Source organism: Cyrtonyx montezumae, unplaced genomic scaffold, assembly GCF_038088225.1.
Source record: "Cyrtonyx montezumae isolate F1298 unplaced genomic scaffold, pur_monq_1.0 scaffold_2, whole genome shotgun sequence".
In the NCBI taxonomy this organism is placed as follows: Eukaryota; Metazoa; Chordata; class Aves; order Galliformes; family Odontophoridae; genus Cyrtonyx; species Cyrtonyx montezumae.
Genome location: NW_027071936.1, coordinates 57,419,752 through 57,437,552, shown reverse-complemented (window position 1 = coordinate 57,437,552; position 17,801 = coordinate 57,419,752). Strand labels below are relative to the sequence as shown.

General features: G+C 39.5%; 1 protein-coding gene across 5 annotated transcripts in view; it reads left to right on the top strand.

Annotated features, from left to right (window-relative positions):
• PPP2R2C (protein phosphatase 2 regulatory subunit Bgamma) overlaps window positions 1–17,801 on the top strand; it is a 167,572-nt gene that overhangs the window by 40,833 nt on the left and 108,938 nt on the right. Inside the window, exon 1 of one of the 5 annotated variants that reach the window (XM_065735825.1) lies at window positions 8,389–8,856. The exons of 1 other annotated variant lie outside the window; for it this stretch is intronic. In XM_065735825.1, coding sequence (XP_065591897.1) covers window positions 8,787–8,856 — 70 coding nt within the window. In that variant the 5' untranslated portion in view covers window positions 8,389–8,786. Of the gene's footprint in view, window positions 1–8,388; window positions 8,857–17,801 lie in introns of those variants that run through there. 3 more of the 5 variants (XM_065735819.1, XM_065735823.1, XM_065735820.1) reach the window with 3 other exon arrangements.

Sequence of the window (17,801 nt, the reverse complement as noted above, 5' to 3'; positions counted from 1 at the left end):
AGCTTGAACTTATTGTTGGCTTTTGTTTACAGGTGAGCATTATTTCAGAGATGGTGGCTCTTACAGCAGGTGCTTCTAATGCTGTTTTAATTAACCACTTGGATGGTCTGGAGGAAAGGCTCATAAAATCATTGCTTATATTGATGCAACTTTTTTCACTGTTTCTTTTAAATTGAGAGCTTGCACTTCTCTTAAGCTGTGCCAGCAACATTACAATTAATTTTATCTACAAGAAAAACATAGGGCTGTATCACTTTGTAGACCAGCTCATTTTTTTTGCAGCAGCTCCTTCTCTCTGGCTGCAGTCTGCAGGCATTCCCAAATTGGCAGATTCCTGTGCCTCCTTAGTTATTGTGGAACAGAGAAATATGTAACTACTCCTTGTGAAGTAAGGTAATACTGGAGAAAAAACTCTTGGCACTTTATCTAAGTGAATTAATTAAATGCATTGGTGAAAGGAAGGAGACAGCATGACTGTCGTGTGACACATTATGTCGTTTCTCTGCGGGCTTGTGAAGAGCGTTGCCTTTTAGGCCAAGTTCCCTTTGCAGCTGTCATTTTTGTATGGCTGTGTGTAGAATGTAAAGATGGTAATAAATGATCCTGTACATTGATTTGGTTAAATAGACTTGCCAAGTGCTCAAAGGCTTCCTGAATTATTATTTCCTGAGACATTTCCAGATCTGAATTAGCAAGGTGTTAGGAAGAGTGGCTGTGGTATGCTTTTTAAATGTGAAATCTAACACATGCTTAATTTGATTAGATTCTTAATTATTTACTTGAGTTCTCAAAAATTTTTTTTGATGTGTTACAAATTCTCAGGCAGCTTCAGATATTTTATGGGAGGTGGAACCGTTTAAAAGTTTATCCTCTGTTTCCTCTTTTGTGTAGAACACTTTTCACTTTATACCTGTTTTCTCATCTCTTCAGTTTTGCTGTTGAAATTGTTCCAGCTTCATCTCTCTGTGGTTTCTGTATCTTACCAACTAAAGCCTTTCAGAGTGCCCATTTGGGAAGCTGTTTTCAGAATGCTTTCCTTTCCCAATGTTTTGGTTGTGTTGTAGCATTACTATGCAGTCTCTAATACAGCGTTCCAGTGCCACCCAAGGCTGTGAGCCCATAGGATTTGGCCCTGGGCACTTTTACCTTTTGCTAGACACTGCTGTGACTTCTGCTTTGTAACTTCTGCTCTTCCACTGTTGTCTTGCTCTCACTGAACTTAAGCCAGTAGATAAGGCAGTTTGTTTTTTCTATTTCTTCCTTTCTTGGAGGGAAGCACCTGCAAGCAGTGCCCAGGGTTGCCAGCCTGGGTTAGTGTGATACTGTGGGACTTAGAGAGGATTGAGTTGTATGCAACTGCTCTGACAAGATGGGGGAACCTGCTTCTTCCCTGCCAAGGTGAGAAAGTGGCCCTACAGGGGAGCATATAAGGATGTCCCAGCAAAGGGCATCTGTCCAGGCTTGGGGTCAGCAGGACTTCTTGCAGGAATCACTATGGCCAAATCCCATGGCTGTGTTCTCTTGGTTGTGGAGAAGACTGTTAAGTTTCCCAGAGTTTTCTCTATTGTTTAGCTCTGCCAACCTCACCGCCTCACTGCAAAAGAGAAGGTCAGAGCTGTGGCTTGCTATGTGGGCTGCTGTGTGTGTTGTGGACTTGGCTCTGGCTTTCTGCACACCACCATGGCATGGGCTCTTAATAAACAGGCAGGGTGGAGGATGCTTTAGGAAGTCTGCTTCTGTAATTTCAATTACTTGATGATAATTTTTAATTGCTTGCTTTCTAATATCGCCAGGTGCTGGGAGGCATTCGTTTTATTCAGTGTCTAGAGTATAAAGGCTAAAAATAAATTATTTCTTCTGGGTTGATGTTATTTTTAGGTTTAGCACTGTGTGTGTTAAAGAAGCTTACCCTTTGTGAATAACAGGATAGTTTCCTGTTGTGATAGTAGCCATTAGGTTTTTCAAAACAGTTGGGCTACTACATCATTTTTATTATTAAGTATTCAATTCAATATGCAGTAACTGAAGATTGTGTATTGAAATGTAAATTAAATGCTATAAATTTAAAGATTCTGAACAATTACTGAAGCAGAGTTAGAGTAAGACAAAATGATTTACTTTTTACTTGCGGGTTATGATTGATGCAATTTTTCTTTTATTACCTTTTGTATGTTAGCTTTTACTAGTATCAGTTTGTTTATGTTTAAGATGTCCGAGAACTAAAAATAAAATCGTATGGTAGTGTATCGCATTTGACTGTTAGACAAGAAATATAAAGTGGGCTATTAAAAATGTATAGGAATATGGGTTTTTATTTTTAAATTTCTTATCAGAGTCACTTATAACACATTTTCATTATAACAAAGCAATTAGATTAAGTTCTTTGCCAAATGCACATCACGTAATGAGAGAGATCTGTGAAAGTCTTCAAAATAAGGGAAAGTGTAGGGATACCATTACATCTTTTATCACCTGTGAGGTGATTCCCCCCAAACCAAGTGGCTTGTACTGAGCTCTGTGCTGTCAAGGCAAGATGGTTTCTGTGATCTCATTTGTTCACAGTTAGCCTGGATATTTCCTTTGCCCTGCTATGCGGGGCTAGTATCTCACAGGAGAGAGTAGGATCCATAGTGAATGATCATTCTGGATAGAAATGCTAAATGAGGACTAGATAGCAGAAAAAATCATTACTTTATAGGTAGCATTCTCAGATACTGAACAGTAAAAGCCCAAAGGGTTCCTTCTCTGTTGTGCTGAGCAGGGCAGGAGGATGACTGGAGGAAGAACATTTTATTACATGGTGATTCCTTGTTGTTTTGACCTTCAAATGAAGGGCAGGCAAAGAGTTCCCATATTTCTGAATAGGAGTATGGCTGTATTACATAACCTTATGTTCCTGGGCATTAAAGGTAAATAAGTAAAAAGCCAAGCTAGTTTGCCAGTGGCCTAATTGGAGAAGTCTTTAAGCCTTTTCTTTCTGTGTATGTAATCTGGATATGCATAAAAGTAAGTGAGCATCTGGCTCATAAATATTCTCCGTTGGTGAACAAATTCAATTGCTATGAAATATCAGCATAAAGAGTTAGCTAAATATTTCATTATATTTTTCTGTAGCTGACTGATTGAATGTGTTATTCTGTCCCACTTCAAGAGAAGACAAAGTTGTTACTGATTCACACAATTTGCCGATGTTAGGATGTGGTGATCAAATTCTGTCAGAGCACTAGAAAGACTCAGGTGCTACACAAACATTCAATTTAGATAGTCTAGTTTCATTATAATTTGTGTAACTTTTAAGGATTTTAAACCTCACAGTACTGTGACTTTTTCCATTAGTTTGAAGTTCAGTGCTAATTCAAAATTCAGTTCTGTTTGATTTAAAGCCATTGTGTTTTACTTAAAGAACTAAGAATCATCTGTTTATGAATTTTTTTGTTAGATAAAGAAGGTACTTAAATATTCAACCACTTTTTTATTTCAATTGCTCTTCAAGCTCAATTGTTCTAATCCAGTCTGATGAATTTGGGGGTAGTAAAATGGAAACAAATACTGACAATGCTCTATTTCAGATCTTGAGGGTTTAAATTATTAAATGTTGTGCTCTGATATCAGCTTCTAACAAAGCTAAATGGGAGCTCTTTGTGTGAATGTGCTTAAGAAAAGAACAAAAACATTCTGCATGAGCAAAATGGAAAGATCATACAATCACCAAGTATTTATAAATAGGATCACATGGAACCCTCAGGGCCAATCAACTTCAGACACCTCATTCTTCCCACTCTCATCATGTAGAGCTTACTGATGGAAATGCAATGAGCAAGCACCATCAACTGTTGTTCAGTGAACGCTTCTCTCTGGCTTCAGTTCCTTCCCCATCCAGCTTAACTACATTGTAACACGATCCTACATTCCCAACCCTATTCACATTTTCGCTAGTTTTGTTTCTTTCCTCAAGGTACTGGCTGCCTCCTGCTGCAATCCGTGGATCTGTCCTCCATTCATCCTTCATCTTCCCCTTTCTCCAGTCCTCCCTGAAACTCCTGACAGAGTGAAATACAGGTTTCTTCCTCATTTCTCTCCCTGTTCCCAGGTTCCTCTCATCTTGGCACATAACCAGTTTTTGTTTGCTGAGCTCCTTTTAACTTTTCTTTTCTTACTGACACCATGTCTATAAATATCTAAGGAACGGGAGGCAAAGGGATGAGGCCAGACTCTTCTCAGCAGTGTGTGGTGATAGGATGAGGGGAAATGGCCACAAACTGAAGCATAGGAAATTCTGCACAAATGTATATGGGAACTTCTTCCCAGTGCAGTGACGGAGCACTGGCACAGCTGCACAGAGAGGTGGTGGAGTCTCCTTCTCTGTTCAAGACCCGCCTGGATGCCTACCTGTGCAACCTGGGCTAGGGAGCTGCTTTGGCAGGGGGTTGGACTTGATGATCTCTAGAGGACCCTTCCAGCCCCTACAGCTCTGTGATTCTGTGACCTTCAGTCTCTGTTGGTACCTGTCTTGTGCCCACCCTTATTTTCTTCCTCATCTTTCACTCTCAACTGACACCGTCTCTGAACAGCTTGCACACATTATTGTGACATCTTAATATTGGGAAGGAATAAAATAGAAAAAGCTCCTGACTTGCTAGCCTGTCTTCCTCCTTTTTCATCTAAGCTTGCTCTGTTCTTATTAGGTACAGATTTTACAACTTTTTGAATCCAGGTTTTGTTTATTGCTGCTTTCCACCACGTCTCTAATGACCTTCTTTTGAAGGAAGCTCAAAACCAGTCCTCCATCCTCATTACTGAGTCAGTGTTTACTTGTATGTCTGTCTGATCTATACTTGGCTCTCTCTTACAAGCAAACTTTGTAGTTTGCTTGTAAATTCTTTAGGATAGTCTGCTCCTTTATTTCTGTTTGTATGCTGTGCAGCTTAATTAGTGGGCTGTTTTATGCACGGGACTGTGAAAGTGCAAATAACTAATATCTTCTTGATCAAAGGTTCCTTTTCCCCCACCCTTTCCCTAGATATTTTGTCTGGATCAAATCATATAGATCATCAGATTGATAATAGCAGCATTTTTAAATGACATGGCCAGTTATCCACAAGTGTTCTCTCACAAATTTGCATTGCACTGCAAATTTAGAGCAGAATTCTGCTAATCTTTCTCATGTGAACTGACATACTTAACGTCTGTGGACAACTGAGATTTGCCACACAGTATGGATTTGGCTCATAATCTTGGAGTAAGTATTTGCATACACACAGGGAATACTGTCTAGTGGCTTTGTTAAAAGCCTTCTCCTTGCTCCATTCCTCTTTATGTGATTTTCAACATGAAACTGGGAGGCATGAAGCAAACTCAATCTGACCCAGACATGGTGCCTAAGGAGGTTGTCTGTAAGCCTACCTAGTTCAAATGGTGGAAGTAGAAAATTATCTCTGGATGAGAGTTGTTACACTGGCTTCACAAAAAGAAGTGAAAACACCCTTTAACTGCTTAAATTACACCTAACAGTCGTGGGCAGCGTGCAGGCTTAAAATGGCTTAAAATCATAAAATTTCAACAGATTGAGGATGAAGGACAAATAAGGGACAGCGATTACTGAGCTTATGTTGAAAGGCAGGAAAAATTTCTCCCAGGTGGCATAGAAATCACAAAAGCTTTGGTCACAGAAATGTAGATGTGTTTATAAAAATGATTTGCAGTGGTTTTTTTTTTTTTATTTTATTTTTATTCTTTTTTCCCATGAACTGTCAGAATGGCTTTTTTGGAGACTTTATACCTCATTTGAGTAAATTTATTGTATAAAAAATAAATCAAATATCTGAATTATTTATTTATTTATTTATTTTGTAATTGTCATTTTATGTTTAATGCTTTGTTTCTAATGGGAAAAATGCAAGACCATTTCCTCTATGTTTGTGAATATTAATTATTTCCTGTCAACTGTATTAGGTAACTTTTGGGATCAAATACCCTGCAGTGTGACATTTCTTCCAGCTTCAACAGTCACAGATCAGAGGAAGCTGCTAAAAGAACATGGGTGCCTTAAGCATCCATTGTACAAAATAGAAAAAGAGATTTGACTCATACACTCTGAATTGCTCCCCATGTTCCTAACAAAAGCAGCTAGGTTAGTTTTCTAAATTTGGGTGTAAACTTGCTCTTTGTACTCTTTGCTGACAACTTCAGGGAGCCAGGATGTCATGTGCAGTGTGTGTTGTTCACGATACCTTTCGTCTTTGCAAGACCGAATCCTAAAACAGTGTGACAGAGAGGGACAAAATAGAACAGTCCTATCAGACGGATTAGAGTTATGTATAAAAGAAATATCAGTATTTGTAGGGTCTCCTTTCTTATTTCAGTCAACTTCTAGGAATATTTTCCCACTTACTGTATTACAGATTCTCCCAATTACTTCCTGTACTAGCTAGCATTATCATCTAGTATTTATGCTGTACTTGCCTCTGATAACTTGGTAAAAAATTTAGAATAACAGACAGCAGAATAGTCTACCCAAAGCAGCTGGGAGGACTGGATCCTTTTTTTAGGGTCCTACCTTGTACCTGAGGCTTCAGTTGTCTTACCAGACTCTGTATGTCTGTAAAGATGTTCCTGATCATAAAGCAGCAGGCCCTAGGTTGTTTGGTGTTGCTGCTGACATGCTTTTTCTCTGACCTGAAAAAGAGTGCTGGTTTTGTGCACAGCCTTGAAAAATTGGTGGTACCAATGTGTAAGCAGATTGGATATCCTGAGGCTGGAAGGATTTTGTGCATGGACAGGAGTGGAGAAAAGGCAGCACCTGGTTGAAGAGCAAGGGCAAGCACTGAAGAGCTGCTGATAACACCATTGTCTGATACTCTCCGTGCAGAAGTAAAGGTTCTAGAGTTGTCACCTTGAGGAACTGAATATATATAAATGTGTTCTCCACAAATACAAGTACGGAATATCTTCTTTTACTTTCCGACCTACTCAGATGTGAATATTTGATAATGTTTTCTTGTCAGCTTGAAGATGTTTCTGTTTTATTTTGCTTCATTGATGAGAAAGGGAGGTCACTGTACTGCTACTTTTCTTTTTCCCAGAACTGTACTTCATTCTGAAGTTAGATGCTTATCCTGGAAAGTCATTACAGAGAGTATATTACATAGTTCTCTGCTTTTTCCAAAGTCGTGAATCCCTTTTACAGTAATGGCAGGGTGCTTAGCTTTACCTTCAAGAACATACGTACTATCTTCATTAAAAAGATGCAAGAACAAAAATCAACAACTGCAGGGTCAGTGTAATATTACACAGACAGAAAAAGTTGTAGTAATGCTGACAACTGTATATTGGTGTTCAGTTCCTGGGCCTAAAGGATAGTCCCATCCCTTTGCTCTGAATTGATTTTGTGATTGTGTACTCCCTTATTGCTGTAATAGTAGCTTTTGTTGCCATCCACTTCTGTTCAAATGTCTGTACTTCAGTGGTGCTGTGACCTCAGAATACATTCCCTCTGCAGATAACATTTTGTGCTTCCAGAACAGGAACTAAAAGTTCAGGGAACCTGCTTGTCCTTTCAGCTGAAAGAATTTTATTTTAGCGTGTACCATTGTAACTGCACTTAATTTAAATACTTTCCCTAAAGAGCAAGGTTTGTTCTATAATGCAAGTGCACAATTTTTCACATCTATTTCTGTGTGTGTGTTTCTAAGTATTCAAATTTGAGAACTGCTTTTTCTTGATAATGGGCTAATCCAGGGAGTGAAAAAAGGTCTAAGAAAATGCCCTAACCTGCAGTCATTCCCTTTGTCCAGCCTCTCTCTGTGCTGAAGCCTCTGAGATTTGTTTTCTGGCCCGCAGTTTTTTCCCATACTTCAAATTTTGTCTTTTTTTTTTTTTATTTTATAAAACTGGCAAAATTAAAAGACAAATGACAGCTGTTATATCTTACCTATTCCTGGTGGCTGCCCAGTTTTTCACCATTCCATTTTCAGAGGCAGGCATTTGGCAATTTCAGTAATATTTATACAGGCTGACATTGAACGACTGTTGCTTTTGCTGCATATGACAGTATTGACTAGCGCAGAGCTGCGGCCTCCCGACAGCGTGCAATAGGTGTCGATGCAAACCCATTTAAGCAGCTGCAAGTTTTTTCTCCTGCATCCCCTCCCTTAAATTTTTCATTGCCCATCTTCGCAGCAGAAGAGCTAAAATAATTACCTGCAGTCTCATTTTTCACTTTCCTACATGCAGATCTTGTGTGGTTGGGCAGCGAGAGGCTGGCTGGGAGGGGCCTGCTCTGATGCAGCACAGGCATATGACAGCAGCAACAGCCAGCAGAGAGCTTCGCCAGGCAGCTTTTGCTGCAGTACGCTGATTGCCACTTGAGAGCATCCGCCAGGATCCCCGGCAGCAGGCACTCGGAGGAAACGCTGCGTGGGCACTTGTTTAAGGAGTACCTGACTAAACAATTGGGTTATTCTTTAACTGCAGGAGAAGTGCCTGTATTCCCTTCACGCAAGCTCCCTACTGGCTTTCTGCATTCTTAATTTATCGGAGCCGTTCCTCCCTCCGTTTCCCTCCTGTGACTTCTTTTCCTTTCCCTCCTTTTATTCTAAATATTTATTTTGAGCGTTTTCACCCCCCAAATCTGTGCTGCATCACCAGCTCTCATTATGCTGTGCTCGCTAGCCCGGTGTGCTCTCCGCCTCTGCTAGGCAGTGGCAGCATGGATGGTGCTCTTGTGACGACCTCTGCTGATGCTATCAGTCCACTGCGGATAGGCATGCTGAGTAATCCTGCTGTAAATGGGCGAGGACACGGACACACGAAAAATTAACCACAGCTTTCTTCGAGACCACAACTATGTGACTGAAGGTAACAGAAATACTGTCGTTATTCTCTTCTTGCATTGCATATTCTGTGCCAGGAATGCACTGTTAACGTTTGGAGATGCAGGCTTTTCTTTTATTTATTTATTTTTTTTCCAGCAGTCTTTCAGGGCGTTTTTCTGTGTGATGTAGCAACAGAATTCTGTCTGAATTCACTAAATCTCAAAGGCATTCTGTCTTGCTGTGATGGTATATGAAACTATATGTGCTGAAGAAGATCTTGCATTGTGCTGAGTTTGTGCTAGTGAGGTGTGCAGCACCTGGCATTGAATGCACAGGAGCTGCAGTGTAAAAGCCTGGAAGCAGCCGATCCCTTTAAAAAAGATGAAAGATTATTTCAGAGCTCTGCAGTAAAAGAAATAATCTGTAAAGTTAACTGTTTGCTGGCATAATAAAGGTTATGCATCTCATTTTGGTAATTGTAGCCTGAACATCACAGACATTGCTGAGCTGATTGTTCCCTCGAGAACTGTATAAATTTAGGAAGGATGTGTATGCATAATCTTTTGAAATACTGCTGCCTTCTTGCCACCCTCTCTCTATCTGTGCAAGGTACCAGAGGAAAGAAAAGGCACCTTCATTTTAAGCCCTTCGATGGCTGCTGGTTTATTACATAAAAAGGGTTTTCATGCAGGTGTCATCCAGTGCCCAGATATTTTAGCTTGAGACAAGTGAAATGGTTGGGTCGGGTGCTGATCTGGTTTGCATCGCCAGAAAGTTGTTTGAAGAGCAGGCCATTTTGAGGTCGATTTATTGAACAGGAAGGATGTATCTGTAGGTGCTTGACTTTGCAAATAAATTTGTGTGTGCTGAGTTTTAACAGCACTTTCTAGCTGCAGAAACAGTACTTCAGTGTAGGCTTATATAATATGAACACACTTAACACCAGGGTCACCCAGAGCTACTTGAGACTCAGTCTCCAGATTGTGTCGTCATTTGATCAATGTTCAGTCACTTAATACTCCCATGCTGCATCCTGAAATGTGATCAGCTGATGCTCTCTTGATTATTGATGATTTGCATTTTTTTAGAATGTGGAGAACAGCAGGATGATTTGGCCAGACTAGGAACACAAAGCAGATTTTTTCAGAAGGGAAATTGGGAAAGCTGTGCACTGTGACTGTTACCACTGGCTGGTGTAACCGTTTGATCATCTTGCCTCCAGGACATTCCTGGCATCCTGGTTCATGTTTCTATGCATTCTAAGAATTTGTTTTCAATGTTCAGTGCCCTTTGTCTGAATGATGCTTTACATTTTGAGACGTATTCATCTGTGATAACATTTGAAGCAACTTTGTCGTACATCTATTAGGTTTATAAATTACTGTCTTCACTTTTGCAAGATGTACTGTGCGATTACTGCAGTGTACTATCTACATGTTGAGAGTCAGATGCATATTTATGTGCTCGTGTGGCTACATGAAAATTTGGACATCTAATCTGTCAATTCTATAATCTGAGGGAAAGAATCACTTGTGGATTTTCCAAATCAGTCTTGTCCTTTATACGTTACGGGTGTTTCAGATGGCATTTTATAGTGTTTTGGGGCACATGACTGACTGAAGTGTGAGATTTTCTCACTTCCTAATCTTCACTTGGATCTTTGGATTGAAAGGATGGGATGTTCTTCCATGATTGTGCCTGGAGTAGCTTGTCTGAAACAGGTCATAGTAGGCCTTAAATATTGGTGTCAACCCATATTTCCCCTGGGAATGAGTGTTGTGAAATTTGTTGATTTTGAGTAGATGATGTGTAGGAAACTGTCATAGCAAAGGTCATTGGAAATGGTGTCAATTCTTCAGCTCTGAGTATTGTAATGCTCAGCCGGACAGCTGTAATAAAAATTCTTCCATCTATTACACCTGAGGTTGTTCACCTTTTTAAAGCATCATGAAAATCATGAGGAAATGGATTTATTTGTGAAATTTTTCCATAGCCGCCTTCAGGAATCCAGCTTACAAATTTTCATTTCTAATTGATACTAATTGAGTAATGATCTAATTGATAATTAAGTTTGTTTAAAATGCCCAACGATGATGTAGGTTAAAGTGGTCCTTAAAATGTGCTTTGTTCATTGTCTTGGTTTTTTTTAATTATATTTTATGATTTTATTTATTTAAAGATCTGGCTCCATGAAACATCCTTTGAGGCTTCTCATCTGGGAAGGCCTGAAGTCTTTCTGCAGCCCTTTGCATTTGACTCTATCATATGTTGGTACTGTGTGCGTGATAGCAGTTTCTGTTTGGAAATGCAGCCATGCTGTTTTGCAGGCAATGTTGCATTACTTTGTTATATTGGAGTATAATTTGGGGAGGGTCAAACCGAAGTCTTTTTTTTTGCTTTTGTAACCCACTGTTGAAAGCGAATAAATACTTCACATTTTATTCATCATATTGGAAAGCTTACTGATCCATTGTTCTCTGTGAATAATTACAGTGTTCTCTTTTGTTTTCACAGTTTAAAATTGTTTTTTCTGTTACTGCTGCTCTAAATTCAGCACACTAAATTCACTTGCAGAAGGAGGTGTTTCTGGCCTTTATATGCACTTCTTTCCCATCTGTTCCCTGAGGAAAGGAAAGCCAACAACAATCAAGATGATGTAGGTTAACTAGAGTATTGCTTTATTTCTCATCTATTACTTCATTGAAAAGAAAAGGAGAGAAAAAGCCATAGATGGGTACAGTGTAAATGCAGAGTGTAGGGAGACCATGAGCCACCAAGTCTGACTTGCTTTGCTCCTAATGGTGGCCCAGCATGTGCCTAATGGACAGCTTGCTTGAGCAAAGAATTACCTCTTTGGTGTGTAAGAATATTTTCTAATGTTGGAGTTGTGTACCAAGCATGACTGGCCTTGACTACTGGAACTTTAATTGTTTTATAAATCTCAAATGTTTCTTGGTCTGATTAGCGATGCGTTGCTTTCAGTGTTTTGCTGTTTCTGATAGTAGACATTACAGACGTACATGAGGCATTGCAGACATTCAGATGGCAGCAGTGGCAACCTAGACTTGTCTCTCCTGTTCCATATGCATATCTGCAGTGAAGTTAATGGAGTTAAACCATGCAGGATTTGAATAATTTTGTCATTGTAAGTCTTAAAAGTATGTTACAGTTGCACTATGGAAAAAAGGCAATTTAATTTCAGTGGCACCATACAGTAACTTTTTCAGTGATGACTTTCAAGAGTGGTTTTTGAGGGAATGGCTTCAATTTGAGTTGTCTGCATGCTGAAAACAAAACAAAAAAACTAAAAAACAAACAAAAAAGAGATTGGCAAAGAGAGAAAGATCTGAGGCCTGGAAAATGTGACCTGTGAGAAAAGATACGTTGCCTAGGGAGCTTGGGAGGTTTCTGTCACCGGTTGCTATTAAATGCAATTTCCATGGATGTTGGTAGGAAATGAGATGGTGATAGCTGATCCTCCCCAAGGCCAAAAGATGAGCTCAGTGATGCCCTGCATCCATGCAGGCTTGTGACTCACTGCGGAAATGGGGTTTGTCTTCACTGCCCTTTGCAGCCCAGCTGCCCAGGAGATGCAGTGTCAGAGACATGCGGGGTTTCAGCAGCACCTTAAGAGCAAGAAGCACAGTGGGACATGGCTGGGTGGGAGGAACATGGGCTTTGCTCACAAAGTCTGTCAGGAAAGATGGTGGGAAAATGGTGGCCAGTGGGGTGGGGACAGCACACAGGTGGGTAAGCGGTAGTGTGCTTATGGGGCCAGAGGCTGCCCTTCAGTCTGATGGCTGCCTTGACATTTCTTTAACAGTAGAATTGACAGATTTTTTTGAGGAACAAAATTCACTATCCTTACAAAACAGTGTTGATGAGTGTGATTAATCTCCATGAACCCAAATTCATCTGAAGAATTGCTTCTCTGGTGGTGAAGGCATTCTGCAGGTTTTATGCAGGCGTGTCTAACTTATCAGTTCATCCCCATCTTTTCATGAAGTTTCCCTGTTTTGGGAAGAACTAAAAGGTTGCTTGTCCTCTCAGTTCCTCCCTCAGTTTGTGCCTTTATGTTCAAGTGAAGCTGGGGAAGATGCACAGGTGCAGTGAGGCAGAAGCTGACCTTCAGTATCTAGTCATTTATATGGCCAAATGGTGCAGATTGGTTCCATATGGCTTAACTTCTATTATAAAGTTAATCATGTTAATGGTGTATTAACCTTCTCAAATGTGATATTTGAAAAATAATGAGAATTACCAGTGCAGTGTAAAACATATTGAATCATAACCATGTAAAGCATTTATTATAAGGGATTAAAAAAAAAGATATTTTTTTAATTTTGTAATGATTTTAAAGTAAAATCCTCAGTAGGTAATGAAAACAGATTTAGGAGCCTTTTTTACCCACTTAAACGGAGAAGTTATTAGCTCTGTTCTTCATTAATCAATGTTAAAGGAAATTATCCATTCTTGTACACTGAGAAAGCATTTATTTATGAACTGCCTTTCAAAAACATCTCAAATATAATTTGAATCAGAGCTGACTACCTGAAAATATTGGAAGAATATAGAGAAGGAGGTATGGCTGTTGCTGGCTCAGGCACACCGTCACTGCTGTTGGTTCACCTGTTTCTCAGAATGGCTGTTATCAGGCTCATTCAGAAAAGTGCACAGGGGAGCTCTTCCTGCCTTAACCTTCAGCATTTCAGGATTCATGTTGTGAATATTGATGGCTTTTATCCTTTTGCAAAACTCATTTAGGATGTTTTAGAACAACCCTAGAAATTATTGCTTATTCCTACTCTAGTCAACTGTTTTATTTTATTTTCCTGGATTAATAACTACCATCCAAGTGAAATTGCTGACCTCATAAGCTTTATTAATGCATCTCACTTAGGAGAAGCAAAGGAGGCAGGGCAAGAGCACAGCTGTCATGCCAAACTGTTTGCTTTCCTGTTGCATGTTTCCACCTTGCAGCTGGATGCTTGCTTCAGCACGTAGGATGAGCAAACACTGGCACTACCCAGAGCTTGGGGCTGTGTAGCACGGACATGGGGAATCCTACATTCTGGCACAATGGTGGGGCAGCAGTTTGTTCAGGTGACCCTAGAGTGGGATTTTGGAGTCTCTTATTTTGCTTCTCTCAGCATCCTGGCAGTGCAGCGAGGTGTCACTGTTACCTCCTCTGCACAAACCTTGTTGCTTAAGGCAGGGGCCAGAGTGCTGAACGCCTGGATGTTAGGTCCTCCTCGGAGAGCACTTGCTGCTGTTCTGCACTGCTGGGTGTGCTTAAAAGGCGTGGAGTTAACTCGCTCGGGAGCTGCGTATGTTGTCAGGCCTCCAAAGGACAGTTATTCACCAGTGTTGTGCATACCTTGTATGGTGTTTCCAAGTGTGACTAAATTGGGTGGCAGCTCTTTCTCCTTGCAAAGGCAGAAACCTAATGCCAGAAGGATAGTTCTGGTGGCTTGCCCTCAGAGGCTGACATCAGCTTTAGCTCTCGACACACATACATAATTAATAGATGATCTCGCACTCAATAACCAAATAAAAACTATGGATCTATATTGTGCAGTGTCATTAACAAAAGGATAAGAAGCATCTGGAACATTGGCCAAGGGATGAAAAGCCACTCTGCTTCTACAGGTGCAAAAGATGCAGCAGGTAACTGCAGAGGGCATTCATCAGGAGGGTAACAGCAGGGCCTGATGGGTGTCTGAGTGGCACAAGGGACTGCTTGATTTCAGCAGTTTAGTCTGTGTGCACTTTATTCGTAAGTACTTTTTATACAAACAAGTACAGACTAAAACCATAAATAGAATTATTTATATTGGAGTTATATGGTTAAATATACTGTGTAATATATTCAGTTACACCTAAACCTTGAAGTTCAGGAGGTCAATGGTACGTTGTATATTTGAGATAAAATCCAGCGTAAAATGTGGATTTATGCAGGTTCTCCTCTGTCTGTGCCAGGTTTCTTTCTAATTGAAGCTGACAATTCAAAAGCATTGAATAATGTAAAACTTAACAACACATTGCAGGTAGAGTAAGTGTCATCATTCACTGCAGGAGCAGTTGATTTAGCATATGCATCATTATGAAAAGAAAACTGTACCTTGCAGTATATTTTGTTTTCTAGGCAGACCACAGGCATTTCAACAATGTATCACATATTTAAAGAATAATAGATGTGGTTCTTAGATCAGTTTAAAATGTAAAACACAATGCGCTAACACTGAATATTTTATAATACAAAAAGAACTGAGTATGTTTTATTACATCCATAAAAAGGTAATGAATCAGTACTGCTTGCGTTGTGCAATGACATTGTTACTAGTTTCTGGATCTTTGAGACCTCTCTTTGGCAGTTGATTTCCTCCAGGTTAGTAAGGCTTGTACAGAGGAGCATGTGCTAGAAGGAGGCAAAGTATGTACTTATTGTCTGGGAAAGGATGGTAGATTCTCAGAGAATCAGAGGACATTACTACTGAGTTTTTCTTTTTAAACAAGAAAGGGTTTTAAATGCACTTCTAGTCATACAGAAATGCTTTCTTGATCAACTATTTCTGTAGCTCCCTGGTTGACACCACACTGCCAATAGTAATGAATGTGGTCTATATTATTGATTTCTGGTAAAAGTTCCTGACTTTTTACCAAAAATAACAAAAGAAAACCTACCAAAGCTGTGTTACATATTTTAAGAGTTTCTATTCTCAGGATTTTTTCCTCGATGACGAAGTGTTTTACCTCTTGTTTTTGTTGCTTAAATGCAAATGAGAACAGACTGTATTTGGACAGTGCAAACACAAGTTATAAAAAAACACAGCAAAAGATTCAATTCCTAATAAAAATTTTCAGCTTACTGTGTCACACAGTTCAGTAACTTTTGTGAATTTTTAATATGATGAGGTTTGCAGTCGCTATCAGAAAATACAGCAGTGCCTTTCACATTTATCTGCTTAAAAAAAAAAAGAAACATCTGTGTGTGATGTAATGCCACTCGTGTGTTTTAATTAAGAACAAAGTACAGAAGAAAGGTCAGAAGTATTTTATTATCCTCTGATTCTAGTTCAGCTCAAATCTGAATAGAACTAAAGTAATTGTCACCTTCATTCTTCCAGTGCATAGTGCTTTTGTTGTAGATGTGACCCAGGCACCACAAGAAGTTAATGATAATGCAGAATGAGACCATTCACACAAAGTGTGAACTTAATGCTGCCTAGTGATGTGCTGGTTGCTGTGAAGCCAGCCATACCATCCTCTGTTCTGGGAAAAAAAGAATAAAAGTGGAAAAGATGTATTTTTTTTAGATCAATACTATTTATCCATAATCTGAAATGTTAAAGGTGTGTTCAAATAGAATCAAGATAGATCTTAAACAGCGAGCTGCTCTGCAAATTTCAGCAATTGATTTCTAAACTTTTGTCCAGTCAGTGAAACCTTATGTTCTATTAACTTTCGATGGTTTCAGCAGAAGTTGGCAAAAGTTCTTAAACCTTTCCAGAATGTGATCAGACTGTAAATCAGACTATTTATATCCTTATTTAATAATTTTTGAGATATTTGTTATGGTACTGTTATATATTAAAGAGGAAAATTCAACTAAGGAATTCAGTAACAATAATTAGTAAATAAAATGCAACAAATAGGCACAGTGGACCGGGCAGTGCAGAGGAAAGCAGGCTTTCATTGTAGCACACAAAGCTATGTCTCTTCATGCTGTGAGTAAACTTTGGCACCTGGTTTGATTTGATATCTTTCATTTCTGCATGCAGGTCAGCATTGCCGGAATAACCAGTAGGAGATGAAGTCAGCCGTGGGTTCTGTAGTCATGTTTGGAACGGTAGTATTAGGTCAAGCATGTTCTTTTTAATCAAAACAATCTAATCTAATCTCAAAGTGAAATTGGCATATATGGTGACTTTGAAATAGGTAGCTGTGAATTACTGCTCATCTTAAAGAAATTTCTGGGACACCTGATGCTGACAATCAAAAAATGGCCATATGGACAGGTGGTCCTTTGCATTGCTTACAGGCATAGATTTTAGGTCAAAATGAACACCTTGTTCCCAAGCACCGAATGCCAACTTCATAACTCTGCCAGAGGGTCTTTCTTTCAAATAAAATAACTTGGAAATTGGCCAGTAGTTCAGCATTAGGCATTACTAATTTCTGCTAATCGACTTACTAATATGTGATTTCCAGAGATAAGGCTGGAGTGTAGAGCTTGCCACGCAGATCTTGGTCACACACACTTCTTTCTTCTCGATTGTTGCATTGTTGTTTGGGAAAGACAGGGTTAAACGTGAGCCAGAGGTTTATTTGCTTTCTTTTTTTAATTTGTCCTATTTAACTCTTCTTCAGGAAATTGTGATTGTGGTGAGACTCTCATATAGTATAAATCTGTTCTACTATTTATGTATATCCAATATCCAAGAAGACCCAGCAACACGAAGCATGATTTTCTTTGTGTGGTGTGCATTTGTGTATATGTTGCACCCAAGCCATGTGTGTCTGTTCCGACCAGATGCTACACTTGAAATGGGAATGTACAACCATTAGTGTGACTATTACAAGTTTCAGCATTGGGAGATGGAACAGTAAAAGCCTGATCGTAGGGTACTGTATGTCCCATCTGATTTGCAGTCTGTTTTGTTCTACGTCCATCAGTGTTTGCTGAACTGGGAGGTGAGATTTGCTGTGTCTGGAATGAAGCCTTCTATATGCAGTGGGTGTGAGAAACAGTGTCCCTGCATTTCTGATCGTCCTGTGCTGGTGATGAGCACGGGATGATCAGATCTATTACAACTTTGAGCATCTGCAAGGATTTACAGTATGTGCAAATGAAGGTTTTTTTGTGGCTTGAACTTTGAAGCGTCTTGCAGAAAGGAACGCAGAATGTGATTTGTCCAGAGTATAAATGCTTGGTTGTTGTTTTGATCTTGATTTTTTTTGGTTAGGTAGAAATATTGAGAAAGTTTC